The sequence below is a fragment of the Gopherus flavomarginatus genome, chromosome 3 (genome assembly GCF_025201925.1).
Source record: "Gopherus flavomarginatus isolate rGopFla2 chromosome 3, rGopFla2.mat.asm, whole genome shotgun sequence".
NCBI classification, from domain to species: domain Eukaryota; kingdom Metazoa; phylum Chordata; order Testudines; family Testudinidae; genus Gopherus; species Gopherus flavomarginatus.
The window spans coordinates 184,146,082-184,170,617 of NC_066619.1; the positions used below are offsets into that span (position 1 = coordinate 184,146,082).

The window sequence follows — 24,536 nt, forward strand, 5'->3', positions numbered from 1 at the left end:
AAATGGCTCCACTGAACAGAATACTATGTAAATACCTGTAGTAGAAACCCTGGAGTAGCGTTGTAGATGTTCTGGTGGTTGAGAGGAAGAATTCTGTTCCCTTATCTCCATGAAAGTCACATATACAGATCCCATTTAGCTGAGATTGGAATTGGGTGACAAGGATTTTCCTCTTAGTGAGGGAAAGGGTTTTCAGCTTAATATAATTTAAATGGAAGGGTTGCTGTTAACTATTAGCTTTTCTTCTTTTGTCCTGTGTAATTTGGACTGCTACTTCAGTAAGTTCTTACTTTAACTTCAAAATACTAGTTTGTGTATTTGCTGTTACCACTTGTCAGTGAAAATGCCTAGAAGCTCTTGATTTTGCCAACAGATAATGAAGAGGGAACACAGGCCCATTAAGTTATAGTTTGTTCTGAATAGAAAAGTTCCCTGACTGCCTTACAAAATTTAAAATCTATGAGAAATGGATAAGACTAACTTTTTTCTTACATTATTTTTTAAATACAAATTATGCTTCTCCTACCTCCTTTTATTGCTGTTTTTACAGAGCTGTATCGTTGTTATTTATTAATTATTACTGGATTGGACAAAAGGAAAGACAAGGGAGAAAAAATGATAATTTAAATATTTTGAAATGATTTTATTTTCCTAGGTTAAGAAACTCTCTTAAAAGGGCTGTTTTATAGATAGATATAGATTAGAATCTTGCTGGTCTATACTGACTGTGGAGGGGGAGAGAAATCAAGTGCAGCGGAATGAGGTTTGAGAACCAGTGAGTCAGTGTGGCGGTGTTTGTACAGTGGAGCTGGAAATTGCACGTTCCAGCTGCAAAGTAAACATACCCGTACTATCTCTGATCAAGCTAGCACTCTCAAAGTAGCAGTGTAGCTGCAGCCGCACAGGCAATGAGATGCGCTAGCTACCTCACGTACAATCCTATCTGAAATTCTAGGCACACTGGAAGCACAACTGTTAGCCATGCAGCCACAGTTACACAGCTATTTTAGTGCACTAGATGGATCAGAGCACAGATATGCCTACCCAAGTTGGAAATTACACGTCCAGCTCTAGTGTACACATTCCCACAGTGACATCATGCTGCCTACAAGTCAAGTAGGTTGCACCATTATTCTACTCTACCCCAGGAGTTACAGATGCTTACGGTGGTTGCTCTTTCTCTTCTCTGGAAGGGAAAAGAGAGAGCGTGAACACTATACTGAGGCCCAGAATAGTGATGTTCTTAAAGTAACAACTGGAAAATCTTGCAATGTGGATTTGTGGTTTACATTAGGATTAGTCAGTTTCTATATATGCCTTTAAAAACTTTAAAATATGAATTCGTTTTTAAATATTCAATAGTGTAATCACATATTTCTAATCAATAGATGCCTTTCTCAAGCATTCATATGATAACTGTATGTTCATTTTAATGTGTGTTCCTTATATACTGTAAAAAGTCACAAGTACAATGCACATCTGTTCTTTGCTTTGGTGTTTCAGGATTGAGGAATATTGTCAGTTTTACTGGAGGTTCTATTCTTAGCTTTGTGAAGAGAGTAAAGTTTGGAAGGTATTTATGATGTGTCTAAATATATTAACTTAACAAAAGAGTAAACATAAATCCGGCATGTTTCTATTACGTAGTTTCTTCTCTATCTATTAATATACAGTTTATGGTTCTTTCATATAGTTTGAGACAGACTTTTGAGAATATAGAGTGCAAGTAAGTAGAAGAGTATTTTTCCTCAGTCTAATGCAGGCTTTGCTGTCATTGTGAATATGGATATCTGAGCTCTCTTATTTGCACATATTTTTAGCCATCCATTTAACTGTAAATGTGGTTGGTACTTGTGACATACATCTATTAATTATAATAATTTCTTGGACTATCACCATGGTACCTAAGCACTATTGCCAATAACCTCACCGCCACATTTAAGACTGTGTGAGACATTTTAACCAACTTTATTTCTTATTCACTTCTCACATGATGCTAAGGTTGTTCTGGGGTGGTTGCTACTTTCCTCAGAGAAAATGTCTTATTTTACATACCTCTATTGTTCCTGTATTTTTTCCCATCTAATAAAAATTGCTCTTCCTACATTCACACATATGATGGGAACAAGATGTTCAGAGCATTTATTGAAGGTGCTGATGAAACAAAACACTGTTATGAATAAATAATAATAATAAAATCCTTCCTGTTGTGCAACAGATAAGTTTAGTTTTCACCACCTGTGGTGTCTGAGGAACAGCTGTAGGAATAGAACTGATGAGACAGATGTACAAGTATGGGAAATGATTTTAATTCATGCTGACTTCTAGGCTCAGGGAATAATTTTTGGGGCCTAAAACTTTTTAAGACCTTGTGTACTCTTATTCTACCTAAAATTAAATGTTTTAAACAGACTTGTAATTGAGTGTGCACAGTCTTTCCAGCGTGCTCTCTACCAGATTTCCTTGGAAGGTAACCTATGTGTTTTTCCTCTTTGGTATTCGCTAATCTAAACCAACTTGCTTCTGTATCATGGAGTCTCAGCATACCCAGGGTTTTAGTGTAGATCTTAACTCTAGAGATGAGAAGGGTGGATTGCTATTTTTGTCACATGTCCCATGCAAATATCTTCTTCCTCTTGAGCTGTATGTCAATCTCCATTAGCAAGGGAATGCTGAAGCAAGACATTGTTAGATCCCTAGGGAGTTCAGTGAGTGTTTCAGCACAGGAAGTGAGATGTGTGTAGCTGAGAAATCAAATAGTTTTACCTCCTGCTGGGTCAAATTTGAATGTCAAACACATTAGATTTGCTGTAAAACACAAGGCGTTGAATGAAGGGATGGTCTGTGTTCTGGGATGGCACCCTGGGGCTTTTAACAGCCTTACTCTCCCTTATCATGGAGTGCAGAAAAGTTGCATCCTCAAGTGTGTCGTTTGCATAAGAATGACAGGATGTGATGGGACAAATGAAGATTAATGAGATGATGTGATTGATGATGAACTGGATTTCATCAGTGTTGAGAAGCTGGGAATGGACGATAGGATGGATCACTTGATGATTCTGTTCATTCCTTCTGAGGCACCTGGCATTGGCCACTGTTGGAAGACAGGATACTGGGCTAGATGGGCCTTTGGTCTGACCCAGTTTGGCCATTCTTATGTTCTTATGCTTTAGAGCAGTATAAAACTGAAATTGTAATGCTGCACAAATAATGCAATGAATGCCAAAGAACTGGGAGTTTATATGTGCTTTTTTTAAAACTGTAAACAGGCTGGAAGAATATAGGTTCAAATATAAGATTTCTTGCATGCTGCTCATGAATATGCTCTAAATATGCCAGTACAGAGGAACATTTTCCTCCTTTTTGTATTTTTATTTAGCCCTAAAAACTTTTTTACTGAAAACATTGGGACCAAATTATTCTTTGGAGTAGCTTTACCACCCAGGGTTGAATTTATCTCATTTAGTTAAAAAACATGTGTATGCAACCCACTGTTTTGATCATGTGAACAAAATAAAACTGCAGCATGTGTTGTCCCCAAAAACTGCCAACAGTGACGAAATGGAATAAAACTCTTTCCCCACAATCCTGTTTGATCTTGCGTGGTTTTGGAGGGACCTTTTTGGTCAGAGGGTTCATAGAATGGTTTACAAAGTTGGTCTGACCCTCAAAATGTTGATCACTGAGTAGCTATGGGACAGCTCTAATTCAAAGTGGTTTATTTTGATGAAAATAAAAAGTACATTATATGGCGGTTTGGCAGAATCAGTAAAGAAATTTTTAATTTCTGGCCTGTGGCAAAAGAAAATAATCTTTCCTCTTTAGAAACTTCAAAGTTCTGCCTTTCTTGAGGCTTATGGAAGAAATTCAAATATTTAGGTTTGCAGTTTTATGAGTTAAAGGAAATAAAGAATCTTGCATATTTATTAGTTATTGTCTGGAAATATGTGTGTTATTAAAGCAGATGATACTGTAAGCATGTTTACCAGTCAGATTTGCTGGCATAAATTACAATTCCTATCACAGTATACTCATTTATTTGTGTATTTGCCTATTGGTGACTTTAGGGCCTGCCTTGTACTCTTCATCTTGATCACACACAAATGTCTCGTTTATGTAATGGCTTCAACATGATAGGATTACAGTTGCCTTGGGTACAAAGAAAAGTTGAGCTGGGCTTTGTACTTTGTGTATTCTACACACGGCACCCCCTAATTTGATGGGGACAGAATCATAAAGGAGAACTTCAGGTTTCATTTAAAATAAAAATAAATCTTTTAGTCCTAGTCTTTACAGAGACAGCCTTGAAGACATAATGTAAACCGACTGCTAAGGTTGAAACTATGAAGTTATACTTGACTTCTGTAGGATTCTGGGGGAATCTAAATATTCTGCCTAACAATGCCCTTACACACAGGGTTGGATGAAAGGCTCGGCACTATAGCTTAGTGCTCAGGGCCCCAATGCTTACAGTGATATGGCTATATCAGAATGTAAACTTACTTTTTATTTTCTAAAGATAAGCTTCTCGTCTTCATGATCACGATGAAAACCTTGGAAACATGAACCAAGTGTAACGGATGCAGCGAGGCCTACTGTGAGCCTGAAAAATAACTGAGAGCTGCTGCCTTCATTTTACATGACTAGGGCCCTACCAAATTCCATTTTGGTCAATTTCATGGTCAGAGGATTTTAAAAATCATAAATTTCATGACTTCAGCTATTTAAATATGAAATTTCAGGGTATTCTAACTAGAGGTCCTGACCCAAAAAGGAGTTGTGGGGGGCTGCAAGGTTACAGGGGGGGCGGGGAGGGCGTGTGGTACTGCTTTGCTTACTTCTGCACTGCTGTTGGTGGCGGTGCTGCCTTCAGAGCTGGCCAGCCAGAGAGTGTTGGTTGTTGGCCAGGAGCCCAGCTCTGAGGGCAGAGCCGCCGACAGCAGCAGTGCAGAAGTAAGGATGGCATGGTATGTGTGCTGCTGCCTGCAGAGCTGGGCCGTCAGTCTGAGGCCGCCAGTATCAGCCGCCAGCTCTAAAGTCAGCAGTGCACAAGTAAAGGTGGCACGGTATAGTATTGTCACCTTTACTTCTGTGCTGCCTTCAGAGCTGGGCACCTGGCCAAAAGCCACTGCTCTCAGGCCTCCCAGCTTGGAATGCAGTGAAGAAGTACGAATGACAATACTATGACCCTCCCCCTAAAATAACCTTGTGACACCCCCCCACCCCTTGCAACTCCCTTTTGGGTCAGGACCCCCAATTTGAGAAACACTAGTCTCCCCCATGAAATCTGTATAGTATAGGGTAAAAGCACACACAAGACCATATTTCACAGTCTGATTTCATGTGTTTCTCATGGCCATGAATTTGATTAGGCCCTATATATAACCGTAATAAGACCCACTGCTTGGGAATCCCTCAGCACCTTAGAATCATACAATATCAGGGTTGGAAGAGGCCTCAGGAGGTCATCTAGTCCAACCCCCTGCTAAAGCAGGACCAATTCCCAACTAAATCATCCCAACCAGGGCTTTGTCAAGCCTGACTTAAAAACCTCTAAGGAAGGAGATTCCACCACCACCGTAGGTAACCCATTCCAGTGCTTCACCACGCTCCTAGTGAAAAAGTTTTTCCTAATATCCAACCTAAACCTCCCCCACTGCAACTTGAGACCTTTATTCCTTGTTCTGTCATCAGGTGCCACTGAGAACCATCTAGAGCTCCTCATTCTTCTCTTCTGCAGACTAAACAATCCCAGTTCCCTCAGCCTCTCCTCATAAGTCAAGTGCTCCAGCCCCCTAATCATTTTTGTTGCCCCTCTGCTGGACTCTTTCCAATTTTTCCACATCCTTCTTGTAGCGTGGGGCACAAATCTGGACACACTACTCCAGATGAGGCCTCACCAGTGTCGAACAGAGGGGAATGATCACGTCCCTCGATCTGCTGGCAATACCCCTACTTATACAGCCTAAAATGCTGTTAGCCTTCTTGACAACAAGGGCACACTGTTGACTCATATCCAACTTCTCATCCACTGTAACCCCGAGGTCCTTTTCTGCAGAAAGAGAATTCTGTGTGAAGAGAAGGAGATGGGTGTAGCCTCGTCAAGCCCTCATTAAAGCAGATATACTCTGGCTACTGAGATAAGTATTGCAGGCGTGGTCCCCCCTGCTGTTACTCTCTCCCTCTCTTAGGTAAGATAGAATTCCATTTGCCCCCTGTTAATCCTGTATGGCTGTTGCTGTGTGGGTAGGGTCCCTACTGCTGCTTCTGGGAGTTGGCAGTCTGACCTAGTGATCAGAGACACAGTCTGGCCCCAGAGTCAGGAAGCAGGAATCAATCCAAGGGTCAGAGTCAGGGGTCCGAGCTAGAGCCAGTAAGCGTAGCCAAAGGTGAGAGCCAGAGTCAGAAGCTGGGCAAGGGGAGCTGGGCTGGTGTGGGCTAGAACAGGGCAGGAGCAGACTGTGGCAGGATGGGAACGAGGGAGGCACGGGTGATCGCAACTGCCGGATCTAAGCATTGAACAGTCAACAAGCTGTTGCCAAGCCTAAATGTAGACCTGTTGGCTCTTTTCAGCCATTTGTGCAGGCTGGCCTATCAGGCAATTCTGCTGCAGTCCAGTTGGGCTCATTAACATGCCTGAGGGCTGAACTGACAAGGCCCAGGCTCAACTAAGGGAGCTCAACCCAATAGTTTCTGAAACTGAGAAGAGTAGAGAAGCTGCTGTTGCGAGGCCGGCCATTCATGTGGTTTGAAGCAGGACGGTCCTGCTTTTGTGCAGTTAGTGCCCTGTCCGGTACAGGTATAAAACTGGATGTGGTCTTGTCTGGTATGCATGAGGATGCCATGTTGAAGAGTGTGCTACTCAGCCCCTGCTGGTATGACCTCATGAACTCTGCTTGTGATGTCATGCTGGTGGGGACGAGACTGTGTGCTCTTCAAAATGGCATTCTTTGTGGACCATGGCCTTGCATGCACAGTGCGGGTGAGGTCATGCCAGCAGGGGCGGGGTGGCATGCTCTTCTAAATGGCATCTTCCATGTGGAGTGACCTCGCATGCAATCTGGGAGTATTGGTGTCGTGCAGGAAGGGGCAGGCTCATGCCATTCCCAGAAGTACCAGAATGTCTGATATTCCGGGTACGCATCAGTGGCCACTCTAGCTGTCGCCCTTGCCTCTCTGAGAGGGAAACGGACCTCCTGTCACTGTCACAAGGGACCATATTTTGTGGTATGCTTAGGGCCCTGGATTGCCTATTGCCCATTCCTTCACGCAGTTTTTTTTAAATTGTAAAATGAGTCTGAAGTTTGGCATGTATGTCAACCAATCATCTTGTTAACTTTTTTGAGAATATATAGGCTGCCTCTGCCAACTGGTGTGACAGGAATTGGTTACTTTTAGAGGGAGGCAGTGTTGCAAGGCTTAATGGTTGCAGTGTGTTTTCAGATATTTGAATGAAAAGTGGTAGTAAAGTGAAATATGTTTATACCCTAGGTTTGGTCCTGTTAGCTTACTGAAGCAGTCTAGTATGTGTGCTTGCCTTATTTTCAACTTTCTGGGGAATGAAGTTGTTTGTTTGTTTGTTTTTTTAAGTTTGCAAACCGTTTAGACCAACTGATACTGAACAGCTGACACCAGTTTTCACGGGGCTTCATAGGGGTTATGTCACTAGCATATGGCATGCTGGGATGCAATTCAGAATGGAAACCAGCGAGTCTAAACACAAGGACTATACACGCCCACCCCCTCAAATTAACTATTTTTAAAAAAATTGTTTAATGATTTTTTTGCTATTTGGGGACATTTAACTTATTCTAAAATGTCAGGATTAAATACATTTTGTAGGTCACCCTTTCAATCAGACAGCAATGAATGCTTACATCATTTTGCCCAGGTGCAGCATGGTTCTTTGAAATAACTGAAGATATAAAATTTCTTTTGAAGATAAGATTGTTCTGCAGCATATAATAAATTTTAAGAAATTGAAGCTCTCGGGAGAGACATCAAAATACATGCTGTGGAAGAGAGTATCAAATATTAAGAACTTATTTGCTTCAAAATCTTGGCACACTCACAAGTTCCTTTCTCTTCTCTCTATTCCCGTTTGCTTTCTGTGGTATTAGTTTTAGTCAGTCTTGTTGTACATGACATTCTCAGCCGCCATGAGCAGCACTATGCTCTGAGAAGTGGCTATTTCTTAAGAGGTGTTACATTGCCATAGTTAATAGATGTTGATTTATTTAGGTGTTAGAGTGTGTGAAGATTATCTGTAGAATTAAAACTGAAGCAAGAGAAGGATTTAAAGTTGTTTCAGAAAAATGGTCTGCCAAACTTGAAATGAATGTCAATTTGAGGAAATATTGGTTCATCCCATCTACCCATGGGAGCACGTACATGCTGTTTACTGTTTACACAATTAAGCTGCAGTTCTACAGTGGGATTGGCCAGATGGCCTCCTCAGCCCATGCAGAATCCCACTAACCCACATAAGACTATGCGATTGCAGTGACATTTGGTTTCCACAGGAACGTGTGATATTTTTATTTAAATTAGGAATTGTGTGTTGAGATTCACTGAAGCATTTAAGTTGTTACCAGTGGAAACTTTGTTTTCGTACAAGTATGGCTAATAAATATTTCCAGGTGTGCAAAAGTGATTTTTGTTTCTAACTATTTGATTGTCAGAGTGTGGAGAGCTGAGCAGTAAATCAGCCTTAAGGCTGCTAAAATATAACCCTCCCCAAACCTCACTGGTGACAGTTGAAGAGCATGGTGACTTTTTCACTTAAGATTTATTAGTTACCTGAAAAGAGAGGGTGGAGGTAAAACTTGTTGGGCTGCATATTTTCTCTTTTAAGAGAGATAATATAACTCTAGGATAAATTGCTTTATTTTGTCTGTGAAAACATGCATCCAGATAATGCATGTAAAATATACATACAGATAATAGTTTGAATTGATAGAGAATAGAAAAGTAAATATGCATGCTCTTATTCTTTATAACAGATAACATTCCTTACATTGAAGCAGTCATGTATTTTAGCATTGCTAATGCTTTCATAATCTTTTGCACAATACATGGTGGAGAGCTAATTTGAAGTGATCAAATCCTTTCTAGGAGTAGGTACCAAACATATTTATTTCATCAGGATAAGTGCAAAGGAGGAAATTTTCTCTCAGACATACATTTCATCCTGCCAAGTGAAGGGCATAATGTGTGACAAAGACCCAAAATAATTATTCATTCAGGAAATTTAAAATGCTGTGGGATTAATTCCTTCAATGTAAATAACTCTTTCTGCAACCTCAGTTCAGTGATTTATGATGTAAATGGTTTTTCCAACAATAAAATTAAAGGGGACACCAAATTCGTGTGGAACACAAGTAACTTAGAGACTGAAATGAACCATGTTCCTTGAAGTGAGGTGCTCTTGGTGTAAAACTGGAGTTAACTGTGGATTTATTGAGAGTGTTATTTTTTTAAGGAGTTTCGTAATGCTGTAAATGTGCATACTGGGGGGGGGTTAGCTAATTTTTCATTGTGATTATAGTGGCAATAGAAAAGCTTTATTTCAAGTAACTTACGTTTCTTGAACTGAGTTTAACATACCTACAAAGTTAATGGTAAGCAACTACAACCATTTTTCCTGCATGGATATATAATAATTTAGTTTTATACTTTTAATAACTTGGCAACTAAAACACTAGGATACATATATACTTTAGCTTTCTCCTCCTCCCCTCTCCCTCTCACTTCATCATCATTATGGTACCTTTCTTTTAGGGTAAGAGTTCAGATGAACAGTTTTTTTCCAGAACCATATCAGTGTGGTGCCATGGACCAGTTTGTATGGTAGAATGCTGTGTGAATGGTCAGAGCCTTGGTCACATTTAATCTGGGATGTTGAGTTTTATGGCAGAAAGATTCAACTTCAGCCAGGTTTGTTTCACAATCTGTCTATTAGATGGCATAAGTCTTTTTATCTGATAAGCTTCATTGACTAGAGATAACGAGTTGAGCAAGAGTTATGTTCCAGAGAGACTTGTTTTTTTAAGTATTTATTGGAAAATGAAGTTGAAACAAATGTTATCACAGGCCTGGTAGTTCAGAGAAGACATACAAAGAAGGATACAGTAGCTGCAAATTGTGGTAGGTGCGTTATAGCCACAAAGGCACTTAGGGCTCAGTTTTCAGTTGGGCTTTTGCCCAGCTTCCCTTTTTGTGGATGCAAAATATACACTAAGTTTATATTTGCAAACAAAAAAAACTACATTAAAAGAACATTATCAAGTTTGCAAAATCAAGCTCTCAAAAGTTAGGAAATGATTTTTTAGGAACAAAGTTATGAAAGTTAGGAAATGCCTATGTGCAAAAGAGACACATCCCTGATACAAATGCCACCCTCGGCTCTGCCAAGTTTCAAGTCCCTTCTCCAAAGCATGGGGACATGAGAGCTTTTCAAAGAAAAGGTCTCTGCAATTCTTTAGCCTGGACAAAAACAATATATTTTCCATAGCCTTATTCTTGGAAATTGCTAAACCATTTTGGCTTAGAATTTCCAGAAATATTTAGCCTGAGGAAGAAGTCTGACATGAAAAACTTGAGTCCAAAAGATTAAAATTTGGCAAAGTTATAAGCCACTGGAAAGGGTCTTTTTATGGGAAGTGTCAGTGTTGGACAAACTTAATAGGCAGTGTTTCCAGCCCTGCCTGCAATACAGCACTTAAAATAAACTTGGAACTCACAGTGAAACAGAATGTCCTGAATTGTTTCAGTGCCCCCCAGAGTGAATATTTTAATAATAGTTATAACAGATTTCCAGTTACAAAGATGACGACTTATGGGGGTGGGAGGGCAGTGATGAATTCATATAAGGTTTCCCTACATATTAACACAATATAAGGCACTGATTTTAATATTTGTTTATAAAATCCTCCAACCCTAAACAAAATAAATCCAGTATTTCCTTGTCAGTGATGTGAAAGAAAGATCCTGTTTCCTTCACTAATAAACAGTTGTGAAAAGCTATAGGGTCTAGATGACACGATAGTTCTTTCAGCAAGATTAACTTTTAACAAATCAGCTTTTTCCTGAAAGTTAACTAGTGGTTTTGTGTCTTAGTTGATTGTAGTGCCTTTGTAGTTTACAAAATCTTGATAAAGAAAAACCAAAACAATTTTCCATTAGTTCATTTTTCACAATGAAGAATCTCTGGCCTAACATTTTATTTACTTAGCCCGTGATAAAAGCCTTGCATACATAGGATGTCAATTGTTTATGGATGAGACAGAAGTAGAAATACTTTGTTTATAAGATATTTGTGTGTGTGTGAGATCTATCAATATAGATATCTATATCAATATACATTAGTGTGTGTTCAAGAAGAGCAGATTCTTTCTTCAAGGTCTTAATGTTTGTTTTTTAAAGAAAATTAACATGTAAGTGAAGTACAGGAAAACTGATTTGTTGAGTAAAGAGAAAAGGGAACAGTAAAGAGGACATGAAGCCATTTATTTGTAAAGTATCATTTACATAAGTTTTGTAGGGCAGCAACTATAATTGTAAGCAGGAGCCCCAGGTTTAGGCCTTTATTAATGTACTATATAAAGACTTTCAGATAGAACAAGATGACAGTGCCCCATGACAAATGCAGATCAAGAGGTGTTCCACTGAACTCCTTGGAGTGCCTACATATTTATTTACACTTATGTGAGAACAGAATCTGATGCTGTAATTCGGTAACAAAAGCTGATAGAGGTGAATTTATGTGGTTTGCTCTGGATAACTGTGCAACTCAGAGAATTGCAGAGTATCTGGGTTGTTAGGTAAATTTTCAAATAGCTAACCATCAGAAGACTGTCAAAAGCACAGATTAATGAGCATGCAAGGTGAACTGGAAGGTAACTGTTCAAAAGTCCAATGGATGCTTCAGCCCAAAAAAATGGAGAGGCTAAAAAATAGTCAGCAGCTCTTCTTCCTTTGTGAAGAGTCCAGATTGATATTCCTTATCTGGGTTATGTCTAAGGACTCGTCTACACTGGGGAGGGGTGTCAAACTAAGATACGCAACTTCAGCTATGCTATTTGCATAGCTGAAGTTGAAGTATCTTAGTTTGACTTACCTGGCCGTCACAGCAATGAGTCGACTGCTGCGGCACCCCCATCAACTGCGCTTACTCCTCCTGCCAAGGTGGAGTACGGGTGTTGATTAGCGGGTCAATTTATCGCGTCCAGACAAGACGTAATAAATCGATCCCCAGTACATCAAACAGTACCTGCCGATACGGTGGATAGTATAGGCATACCCTAAGACACATTCTTATTTAATTGGACATACTGATTTACACTGAATTACTGTTTTACAGTTACAGTTTGTTTCCTCCATGGTAAATTAAGGCTTGAATTATGAAAACGTATCCCAGGATATTTATTATACCTGTGGGAAAGTATTTATTATCCTGGATTTTGGTTTAACAAAAATTCTTTCCTTTCTTATGAGTTGTTTGTACCTCTAAAGTGCTCTAGAATGTTCTCTTAACTCATTGTTAATGTGCATGGTTCTATGACTAGTGTGTGACCATCAGTTGTACTATTTCTTGGCACTGATGAGTATCTCTCTTGCTAAATATTTAAAATGTTTGCTTGCATTGTATTTCTAAATAATTTAAACCTAAAATTGAATTTCTTCTGCCTCTACCAACCAGTAATTCAAATAAGATATATGTGCAATTTTTCCACTGATATCCACATTTTAATGTATAACTGACATTTTTTAAAGAGCGGTGTTGAAGATTTTCGTTGGCAAAGTGATTTGAAATGAATAGAACTTTCATGCGTCACTACTTAACTTTTTCCCAAAGAGTTGGATAATGGTGTTTAAATAGAGTATGGAAAGCAAACAAATAGGGGAGCTTCCTGCTGGAACACTGTGTTAGCTCTCCAGCAGGCTACAACCTTCGCTGACTTATGCAGACCTACATAGGAATAAAATCCTTCCTTTAATGAAATCTGGTAGCAGGTGTAGTGCCATACATGACATTGCTAAGAGAAACGAAGGCAGTTTCTCCAATCAGCGTGACTCTGAGACAAGTACATTCAGCTAAACGTATGACCTCCTTCATAACTAATGAAGGCCCTTGAATTTCTCCAGGTGATAAGTTGCCTGAGTCTTTGAAGCATTAATACTTCTATGCTTATTATGAAGCCCGCAATCCAAATGCCACCAGTGTTCAGGGTGAAAAGTTAATGTGTTGTAAAAACATATTGTAGCAATCCCCACCCTCTGAAATTCAAACAGAGTAAAACAAACAAGGTATTCCTATACTAAATGAAGGAGAGAAGGGAATGAGGATTGGAATATTCTAGGATTGGAGTAGGTTCTGCGGGAAGATGATGGTGAACACTCATATTGCTGCCACCACTGCTGCCTCCTTTGGCAAACATCAAGAGGAAACTGATCTTTCTTCGAGTGATTGCTCGTGTGTATTCCACGGTAGGTGTGCGTACTGGCCACATGCACTGGTGTCAGAAGTTTTTCCCTTAATAGTACCCGTACTGGGGGAGCACCGCTGCGACCCCTGGAGTGGCGCCTCTATATCACGCTATACGGGGAGCCGCGTGCTCCCTCCATCCGCGGTTCCTTCTTGCTGCCGGTGAAGGTAGTCAGAACATTTTGCTCCAACCTTGCTGCAGCTTCTGTAGTTGACCTTAGTAGTACAGTTACTTTTAGTAGTTTTTCAAAGAGTTAGAGTGGGCTTGGGGCATGCCCCATGCTCCAGCCTTCAAGTCATGCGACTCCTGTTGTCGTTCTGTGCCCAGAAGTGATCCGCACGCTGAGTGTCTCTGCTGCATGGGCGAAACTCACATGAGTGAGCGCTGCAAGATCTGCAGTTCATTCAAGCCATGGACTAAGGAGGAGAGGGACATCAGGCTTTGCTCTCTCCTGATGGAATCAACGCTGGCCCCTACCCTGGCACGCCGAGCGGACCCGGTACCGCGTCTTCAGTGCGTAGCGAAGTCCCCTCCACTAGCCGGCACCGCTTTCCTCCCAAGAAGCAAGGGAAGACTTCCATCTCGCAACGGCGCCAAGAAAAGGAGAGAGGTAAGGTGGGCCCGAGCCAGGCAGCCCTCGATCCCCCTCAGGTCCATAACCAGGTCGTGCAGCTCCGCTGGCTCAGATGTCATGATCAGGCCCCTCAATCTTTCATTGGCAAGGGGCACTGTGGCTGCAGATGCCTGCCCAGACGAGAACCCGCTTGGTGGCCGGAGCGTCCCAGGCGCCTTCAGCGTCCCCTTCCCGGCAGAGGGTCAAGTCAACAGGTCCCAAGTTGGCGTCCCTGCGCCCGGACTGTGACCTGGGGACCGCCCCTCCCTTTCCTCCCCCCTCCCCCATACTGCCTGAGCCTCTCCACTCTGCACCTTTCCCCTCTCCGGCACCGGATGATGCCATCACGGAACTGCCACCCATTCCACAGGAGGACTTCAGGGCACATCAGGACCTCCTTAAGAGGGTGGCATCCAACCTCCAGCTTCAGACTGAGGAGATGGAGGGCCCGACTGACTCCCTTTTCAATGTGCTGTCGTCCTCTGCACTGGGCCATGTAGCCCTGCCTCTCACCAGGAAGTAGCTAACATTTCCATGACCTTGGGGGCCAAGGAAGCAGGAATTTGCCACATTTCCAAAAAGGTGGAGAGGAAGTACTCTGTGCCGGCTAAGGACCATAAGTATTTCTATTCCCACCTGACACCTAACTCTCTGGTGATGGAATCGGTAAACCACTGAGAACGACACGGCCAGCCCGTGCCCACCCCCGAGGGTAAAGATGCCAGGAGACTGGATACTTTTGGCAGGAAAGTTTATTCTTCGGCAAGCTTCCAGCTCAGGGTGGCCAATCATCAGGCCCTACTGAGCCGGTATAACTTTAACTTATGGGGGTCCCTGCCGAAGTTTGAACCTCTCCTCCCGGAGCGGGACAAAAAGTGTCTTCAAGGCTCTGGTAGAGGAAGGGGCATCAGTGGCAAAAGCAACCCTCCAGGTGGCATTGGATGCTGCCGATACAGCAGCCTGCTCGATGGCTTCCACCATTTCCATGTGCAGGGCGTCTTGGCTTCTCCTTTCAGGGCTGTCAGCGGAGGCCCAGTCCCTTATGCAGGACCTACCCTTTGACGGGAAAGCACCGTTTGTGGACTAAATGGATGTCCGTCTGCATGGGATGAAGGATTCCCGTACCACCCTACAAACCTTGGGCCTCTATGTCCCACCGGTTAAGGACAAGCCCAGGCTGCAAACTTTGGCTCCACCTGCACAGGGCAGATATGAGCCCCCATCCAAGAGGCTGAGACACCAGACGCGTTGATCTCAACGTCAGTCCCCCCTGCAACCTGGGCACCAGGCCTGTTGCCAGGGAGACCCCCCGATTAATAAAGTGTGTGTTCTGCAACCAATTGTCTTCCTTCCAAATGGAGTGGTCCCATATAATGTCAGACCAATGGTCCTCAACAGCATTTCCAAGGGCTACATGTTGCAGTTCACTTCACCCTCACCTTACCACTCCCATCCCTAGTGAGCCCCGGGGACCTGGAGCATGCCCGCCTCCTAGGGCAGGAGATGGCATGTCTGCTTCACTTGAGGCCGGTGGAAAGAGTACCAGTAGACTTCCAGGGCAGAGACCTCTACTCCTGGTACTTCCTGATCCCAAAGGCAAAAGGGGGGCTCAGGCCCATCCTGGATCTATGGGATCTCAATCAGTTTGTGGTCTGCTCCAAGTTCCGCATGGTGTTTCTGGCCTCTATCATTCCCTCCCTGGCCCCGGGGGATTGGTACGCAGCCCTGGACCTTCAGGATGCGTATTTCCATATCCCTATATTCGAGGTGCACAGGCGCTTCCTCAGGTTCCTGGTGGGGTTGGATCACTACCAGTTCACGGTCCTCCCTTTTGGTCTATCCACAGCACCCAGGGTTTTCACCAAGCGCATGGCAGTGGTAGTGGCCTACCTCTGGCGGAAAAGGGTGCAGATCTTTCCATACCTGGACGATTGGCTTCTCAAGGGCAGCTCTCGGTTCCAGATGCAGGCCCATATGGAACTGCTGCTGTCCACATGCACAGATCTCAGCCTAGTGGTGAACAAGAACAAATCTGTGTTAGTCCCAGTTCAGCGCATAGAATTCATTGGGGTGCTGCTGGACTCCTTAAGGGCCACACCCTCTTTGCATCCGGGCAGGTTTGAGACCCTCAAAGGCCTCATTGCCTTGGTCATGGCCTTCCCCTTGACAATGGCAAGAGTGTGCCTTCAGATCCTCGGGCACATGGTGGCATGCACACACGTGATCCGCCATGCTAGGCTCAGAATGAGGCCCCTCCAGCCCTGGCTAGCCTCCCAGTACTCCCAGGCCCGAGATGGACTGGACAAAGTTATCACGGTACTGCCCCAGGTAGTTGCCTCCCTACAATGGTGGTCCCTCCCGTGCAACATGCTGCAAGGAGTCCCTTTCTGGGAAGCCTCCCCATCATTAGACCTGGTGTCAGATGCCTCGGATCTGGGATGGGGAGCTCATATAGGGAACATTCATATCCAAGGGAGATGGCCGGCCTCGGACTTGTCCCTCCGTATAAATGCCAGAGAGCTCAGGGCAATACGGTTGGCGTGCGTAGCTTTCAGCATGCATCTTCGCGGGAAGGTGGTCAGAGTCCTTATGGACAACACTGCTGTGATGTACTACATTAACAGGCAAGGTGGGACTCGTTCCTCAGCCTTATGCCTGGAAGCTCTGAGCCTATGGGAATTCTGTATAGCCCACAATATCTCCCTGTGAGCCTTCCACTTACCCGGCGTCCGCAATGTGCGAGCCGATTGCCTCAGCAGGGTTTTCTCCCACCCGTACAAGTGGTCACTCCACTCAGAGATCACTCACCAGCTCTTCCAAGAATGGGGAGTTCCCCGGGTCGACCTCTTTGCAACCGACCAGAACCGGTGCTGTCTCCAGTTCTGCTTCAGGGAAGGAGTCGGGAAGGGGGTGATCTTGGATATCTCCCTCCTGCAGTGGTCAGGCCAGCTTTTCTATGCCTTCCCACCCTTTCACCTGATCGACAAGGTCCTGCAAAAAGTAAAAACAGACAGGACGTGTGTTATTCTCATAGCCCTGGACTGGGCCCAACAACACTGATAGGAGATCCTCTTGCACCTCTTAGTGGCCCCCCCACAGAGCCTACTGCTTTGCACGGACCTCCTCTCCCAAGAAGGAGGCTGCCTCCTCCATCCCAACCTAGCCGTGCTCCACCTGACAGCGTGGTTGCTCAGTGGTTAGATGAGGAGGAGGGGAAGTGTTCAGAGGACGTCAAACGAGTCCTGCTGGAAAGTAGAAAGTCGTCCACACGGCAGACATACCTGGTAAAGTGGTCCAGATTCTCTATGTGGGTGGCGCAGCGGGGAACCTCGCCATCATCCGCACCGCTCCAGATTATCCTTGATTACCTCCTGTCCCTTAGGATCCAAGGACTAGCTCCTGCCTCAGTCAGGGTGCATTTGGTGGCCATATTGGCCTTCGACCCGCCGGTGCAGGGCCAATCGATCTTTTCTCACACTATGACCTTCCACTTTCTAAGAGGCCTGGACCATTCATTCCCATATGCTAGGTCCCCCATTCTGCAATGGGACCTAAACCTAGTGTTATCCCATCTCACGGGACCTCCCTTTGAATCCTTGGCCATGTGTTCCTGGTCTCACCTTCATGGAAGGTAGCATTCCTTGTAGCTATCACGTCAGCCTGACCTGTCTCAGAGCTCAGGGCCTTGAGCTCGGAACCCCCATATACAGTCTTCCACACGGATAAGGTCCAGCTTTGCCCACACCTCTCATTCCTCCCGAAGATGGTCTCCACCTTTCATATGAAACAGGACATTTTCCTCTCGGTGCTCCATCCTAAGCCCCATTCCTCTAATGCCTTCACACGCTTGATGTGCGTAGGGCACTGGCCTTCTACCTGGACCGGACCAAGCTGTTCTGGAGATCCTTGCAGCTGTTCATTGTAGCGGCTGAGCGTATGAGGGGTCAACCAATTTCCACCAGTGCCTTTCCCGTTGGATCACCTCGTGCATATGCATGTGCTATGACCTGGCGAGAGTTCCTCCACCACCAATCGTCAGGGCGCACTCAGTGAGAGCTCAGGCCTCGTCGGCTGCCTGTGTAACCCACGTCTCGATCCAGGACATCTTTAGGGCTGCCACATGGTCCTCTGTCCACACATTTTCTTTGCATTATGTGATCATCTCCCAAGCGAGGGATGACACCGGGTTTGGTAGGGCGGTGCTGCATCCCAGAAACCCTTAAACTCCTACCCACTTCCATCAGATATAGCTTGAAGTCAGCTACTGTGGAATACACACGAGCAATCGCTCAAAGAAGAAAGGACAGTTACCTGTTCTGTAACTGGCGTTCTTCGAGATATGTAGCTCAGGTGTATTCCACATCCCGCCCTCCTTCCCCTCTGTCAGAGTTGTCCGGCAAGAAGGAACTAAGTGTGGGGGGAGCATGTGTCTCCCCTTATAGCACGATATAGAGGCGCCATTCCAGGGGTTGCAGCGGTGCTCCCCCAGTACGAGTACTGCTAAGGGAAAACTTCCGACACCGGTGCATGTGATGAGCACGCACACCTACTATGGAATACACCTGAGCAACACATCTTGAAGAACACCAGTTACGGAACAGGTAACTGTCCTTTGCTAATCGCTGTGCTGTTGAGATTCCTACAAGATCCGTCCCGTGATATTTTCAGAAGGGGAGAGAAAAGTATCTGCCTAGAAAGTAGTAGTTATAAGTAGAGCTAAAATTGTTGCTATTTTTATGTTCAGTTTTACCCAAAAAGGCTGACTGGTGTTCTGATGCAACTATGCAGTTAGTAGATGTTTCTATATTCAGTAGTGCAACACTTTGACTTAGAGTAGATTCTGAACTGAGCATAGACTGAATTTGAGAAAGTTAGTGATACCTATAACTGAAAACTTGGAATTGTTTTGGTTTGAGGTGGGTGGAGAAGAGATGAATTTGAAGGATATTTAATTTCTTGATTTTTATCAAAAACTGAAATCAACAGTATTGTAATTGTATATGTGCTTTCTTGTTTATAAAGCAGTATTCAGTTAAAATAATTAGATACCAAACTTCTCAGCTAGAATAGGCTTCCAGAGTGTGTCAGTGGTCAGTTGCATAAGAGTTTTTAGATGCTGTACTGCCGTGCTAAGGTAAAACTGCAGTCTGTGTTCATTGCTGAACAAAGTTATCCCTATGTTATTTCACAGTAGTGAAAAATAAAGCAATAAATCTGGCTTGCTATTGATCTTATTTTTTTAAGCAACTGGGTGATTCTCTGAACTAACTGTTGAAGAATATGTTCTATTACAGAGCCGAATTTTACAATGTCAATATTAGAAATGCAGTTTTGGCTTATTAATTACATCAACTCTCCATTGTTAAGGATTTAGAAGGACTGATATTTTATAGAGAAAAATAGACAAGACACAAAGGATCTGCATTATGTAACAAGATACAAGTATTATAGAAGACCCTTATATGTATTCGTCTCCCTGCATAAGCCCTGCCAGGACATGCTACTGTCTAGAAGCAGACTGAGACAAGCAGTTGGCCCAACAATACTACAGAAGGCAACATACAGTTTATAATGAACTTTTACAGTTCGGATTGTTTTGCACTGTTGCACTTTGATACAGAAAAATAAAAGGAGCAGAGCAATAAGCATGACAATGGTCACACCATGTCTGAGCATCAGTCATGGCCAGGATAGATGAGCTACAAGTCTAGATATTGGTATCTGCATGAAATTAAGATCTGTGAACAGCTGTAGGAGAAGCTGGAGACTTTCACAAACTGGTTCCCAGTGGACACAGAAACATGTTTCTTTTTTGGTGTGTTATCTACATTTTCCTCTAGAACTTTTAAAAATTTGTAAATGTTTAGGCAAAATAAACACAATTATTTCAAAGAGGAACAAAAAAAATCTTTTATACATAAAAGATAAAAAACAGAATTCCTAGAAGTTAAATCAGGCATCATATTATCAACCTCATCTAATACTCAATGTTGTCTAGAGGGCTTCAAGAGCATGTTTGGCTAATAAAGGAATGTATAGCATTGCTATTTATTATTTATGATTTGCATTACAATAGCACCTTGAATTCCCAGTCAGGAATCAGGGCCCCTTGTATTATGTACTCTACAGACTGGAATAGAAGAAAGGTGTTACCTGCCAAGTTTTTGTTTCATTCATCTATTGCATCTTGCTATAAACCAGTGGGTTAAGGTATCAAGTATCAGAGGGGTAGCCATGTTAGTCTGGATCTGTAAAAGCAGCAAAGAATCCTGTAGCACCTTATAGACTAACAAGACTTTTTGGAGATGTTTTCACCCACGAAAGCTCATGCTTCAAAACGTCTGTTAGTCTATAAGGTGCTACAGAATTCTTTGCTGGGTTAAGGTAGTGAGGAGAAAGGTAGCAGTGAATCAAGCAAGTTTTGTACAATAAACTGTAGTTGCAGTACATTGCTTTCCAGCTAGTACTGAAAAGGGGGAATCTGGAAGAAAACTTTTATTGTACTTGATTTCTTTGCTAGTAGATAGCAGAATATGTTGAAAAATGCTGAATGAAACACAAAGAAGATAAATTATAATGATAAAGCAAATGGAGATGCTCACACCTGATAATGATAAAGAAAATGGAGACTTTTTTGAAGGAGGAGAATTAAATCACAAATAGCTCAACTTTATTTCAGGAGTTGTTTTTTTAGTGAATGTTTTCTGCAGAAGCCATAGATCAAGAAGAGACAACATTAGCCAGTCTGCAAGACAAGTCTTATTCCATGACTTAATAAGTGAGCATGTGGCATATGTAAGCAAGAACACATGCCAGGGTGTGTGTTCATCAGTCAACACACAAGGTGTGCGTAATTGGCAAGCATACACCCTGAAACATGTTACTGCACTGATTATATGACCATTTAATTTACTTTTATGAAGGCACGTAGTACTCTGTGCTGGGTTGCACAAAGCTTTCATTTTTTAGAACAGTGTACTGTATTTTCACACATGTAATTTAAATGTGTTAAAGATTTAAATGCCAATTTTTGTTTTTAAGTACTTCTCTTTTCAGGTACCTAAGCTTCTATGCCATCATTCTGTGTTGATGATGCCACTCCCTGAATGGGTGGGAGGAAATACAGATACTGCTTTCATTCAAAATTTCCCCCTACTGTTACCCATTTTTCTCACTTCTCTGAGATACCCCATCCATTTCCGGGGCAAAGAAGCCCAATTCTCAACACACTTTGTGTGTAGACCTGACACTCCACTAGGAAACATTGACATCAGAGGACATGCTCCTTTCACAGTGATATGGCTACGTACCTGCAGCACGACTGTATAACTCTTGTTTCTGGTGATTAACATGTAAGAGAGAACGAACCCAGTTTAACTTTCAGATCCAGGTTACGTTTGCAGGTTTTGTAGTGCAAAAGAACATTTGTTGTGTAAACTGAACAGATTTTAACTGGAAGATGCTGAGATACAAATATAGAAACCCACAGTACCATTTGAACAGTGATATTTCAGAACAGAACCGTATTTTAACAGGCTTTGCCTGCTACTCATCACTTATCTGCTATGGAATGAGAGCAGAAACAGCTGGAGTAGCTAGGAAAAGCTAGATTAGATATTTTAATCTTTCAACAATATTTTTAAATAAAATATAAGTTTTTTTTAAAATAGTACTGTTCTTAAAATGGAGAATTAGGAAAGCATTGCAATTAATAGAAATAGATCTTTTTCCTTCTACCAGTACTGCTACAAAAGAGTTGATCATTCTGGATCTTGGGCAGACTTGGACTGTCTTCAACCCAAGCTCAAGTCTTTTTGCTTTTCTCAAAAACCACTGATTTAATTGGTCTCCAGTCCTGCAAACATTTATATGTGTGCCGAGCTTTAAAGTTAATCGTGTCTAAATGTTTGCAGAATCAGGGCTTTAAGGACCAGAAAACATGACTCATATTAGCATCTGATGCACGATAATCTGCTCTTGTTGCAACCACTAACTGGGCTAAAAACAGTATCTTCTTTTAGAACTTGTAAGCACTTTAGGTTTTAACATAGTTCTCCTGTGTTTGTGTGATGACCCTTTTTCCTTTTCCCCCACCTCCTGGTACTGCCAATGTGAGGAAAGAACTGCGGCTTTGATTAGGAACAGTCTGGTAAGAAAGAAATTTTTAAAAGGAGAGAGATGCTGACTGGCCGTCCTCGAAACAGGTGATGGTGAAAGGAAACCAAATAGAAAAAGCACCCATTCACAACATCAGGGTTTCCTCATCCCGCTTACACTAAACACTGGTCTACACACACAAATTGTACCACTTTAACTATACTGATATAGTTAAAGCAGCTCAGCCCCCTAGTGTGGATAGTTATACCAATATAAAACTGCCTTATACTGATATATAGCTATTCCCCTATGGGGAGGGGAATATACTATTCTATATAGGCATAAGCTATAGTGGTACAAGGCACATTTACACTGCTATAACTGCATCCACCCTAGTGATTAATTGGTATAACTATTTGTGTATAAAATCACATCCTTAAACAAAATAATTATATAGGTATAAAAACTATTCTTAGGTAAGACCAGACCTAAATAGTAGCAGCTTCAGAGGGGCTGGTCAGTATCCATGACTCAGCTGTGTACTTGTGAGTTTATCCCCTTCAGAAAACCTAATTGATCGGGTATCTGTTGTTTGGAGGAAACGGAGTTACAAACATGAGGATTTTGAAAATAATTTGTGACATTTATTTGTTCTAAATACATTATAAAATAAAACCAAGTGGAAAGGAAAACTTAAAATAACATGAAATGTTCTTACAGTATTTCTGCAACAAGTGAATCTGTGTTATTTTTCCATCCAAAGAGTTATAAAGTTAGTCGAAAGCTAATTTTTACTTCCTTGCTTTCAGAGATTTCTTTGGTTATAGTCCTTAGCTGTAATTTTAAATTAAATTTCTTTTTTCTTTCTCTAAGGAGCTGTTGTGCATGTTTTCACTATTTCTTGCCACTGTTTTTGCTGCACACAAAATCTCAAAAATCCTTTCATGAAAACACACAAGATTTGTTTTGTTTACATAGAATCATAAATGTACCTTATCTGAAAAATCACAATAAAGGTAAGTCAGATATCCTAATATTTATTAGTTTGTTGGTCCAAGTTGTTGTGTTTTAATTTGAAGCTTTAATACCTCCATTACAACTCTGTCCCATATCCTATTCTACCAACTACTAAGGAAGGAAACATCAGCATTTCTAAAGCTTTTCAAGCACGTCTCAGTGACTCCTTTAGTTGAAGAAATGCAGGATCAGCAGATGGCAGTCAAACCAAAGTTCCATCGGTTAGCTTGCTTAAGGTTTCAAAAGGTTACACATGTGAGTCTAGAGAGAGACGGCAATGGCTGATGATTAGTGCCAGAGAGGGTGTTCTTACAAAGTGGGAAGAAAATACTGGTTTGTCAAACATTAGAAAAGAAGAGCTTTAATTCCTGCCCATCTGGGATTTGTATTTTAGATCTTCCTAGTTAGGAAGCTCTTGTAGTTTTTGGCTGCAGCTGTGAATGTTTTTTTGAAAAGAACAAAAATTGATGATTAGTTTGTCAAATATGGAGCTCTGTTACCATCCCTCTTTTACCAGACATCTCACTTGTGTACTAAGAATTCTTTAAATGTAAAGATGTCTGCTTTGTCTATAGCTGCTGGGAAGAGGTTTGTGTTTGTGCTGAGGTCTCTTTCACACTTTGGGATAATATGCTATTTTAATCAGTTAATTTTTTTTATGGGAACCATACTTTTCTGCTAATCTCAATGAATAATGAGCATAGTAAAGGACAATTTTTGTTTGTGTTTTATACTTCTAATTATGCTGTTTTGTAGAATCCCAGCTAAGTGGTTAAATAGTTCAGTAGGATATGGTATTTTTATTTGCTTCCTGTCATAAGCTATTGCAACAGTTGCTGCTTTGTATCCCAGACATGGCTACATTTCAGTGGCGGCTGGAGTGATTGCCTATATTTACATCCCTTTTCTATTTCATGCCTGTGGTCAGGCTTAATTAGCCAAAATGTAGACCCATTAACAAAAGGCACTGCAGTATCATTAAATATTAATATTTACTTTATTGTCATTATAAATCCATGTCTTTGAAAAACAGACATGTTAAATTTACTCACCCTTGCCATGCCACATCCTTACCCACACCTTTCTTTCATTTGAAAGCTAGTCTTGATTTTTAAATTACACAGTTTGGTTATTTGGCTTCAGAGGTATAGTCTACTTTAAAAAAAATCAGTGGGAAATACTGTACATTTTATCATGAGTCTATTTTTAGTGCATACTTCAAATCTCATCTTCCCTAAGGGGTTAATTTTGTGCTATTAACTGAAGAGCAGAGTTTACACTAAGCATTATTTAACATGTACTGGTGGTATTACTGTACTTCC

The 24,536-nt window shown here is 42.0% G+C and overlaps 1 protein-coding gene across 7 annotated transcripts in view; it reads left to right on the top strand.

The window, feature by feature from the left end:
• The window catches only part of SPATA5 (spermatogenesis associated 5), a 313,506-nt gene that overhangs the window by 97,419 nt on the left and 191,551 nt on the right, over positions 1-24,536 (top strand). The window contains exon 15 of one of the 7 annotated variants that reach the window (XM_050946314.1): positions 23,071-23,312. The exons of 5 other annotated variants lie outside the window; for them this stretch is intronic. In XM_050946314.1, coding sequence (XP_050802271.1) covers positions 23,071-23,145 — 75 coding nt within the window. In that variant the 3' untranslated portion in view covers positions 23,146-23,312. Of the gene's footprint in view, positions 1-550; positions 618-23,070; positions 23,313-24,536 lie in introns of those variants that run through there. One more of the 7 variants, XM_050946317.1, reaches the window with a different exon arrangement.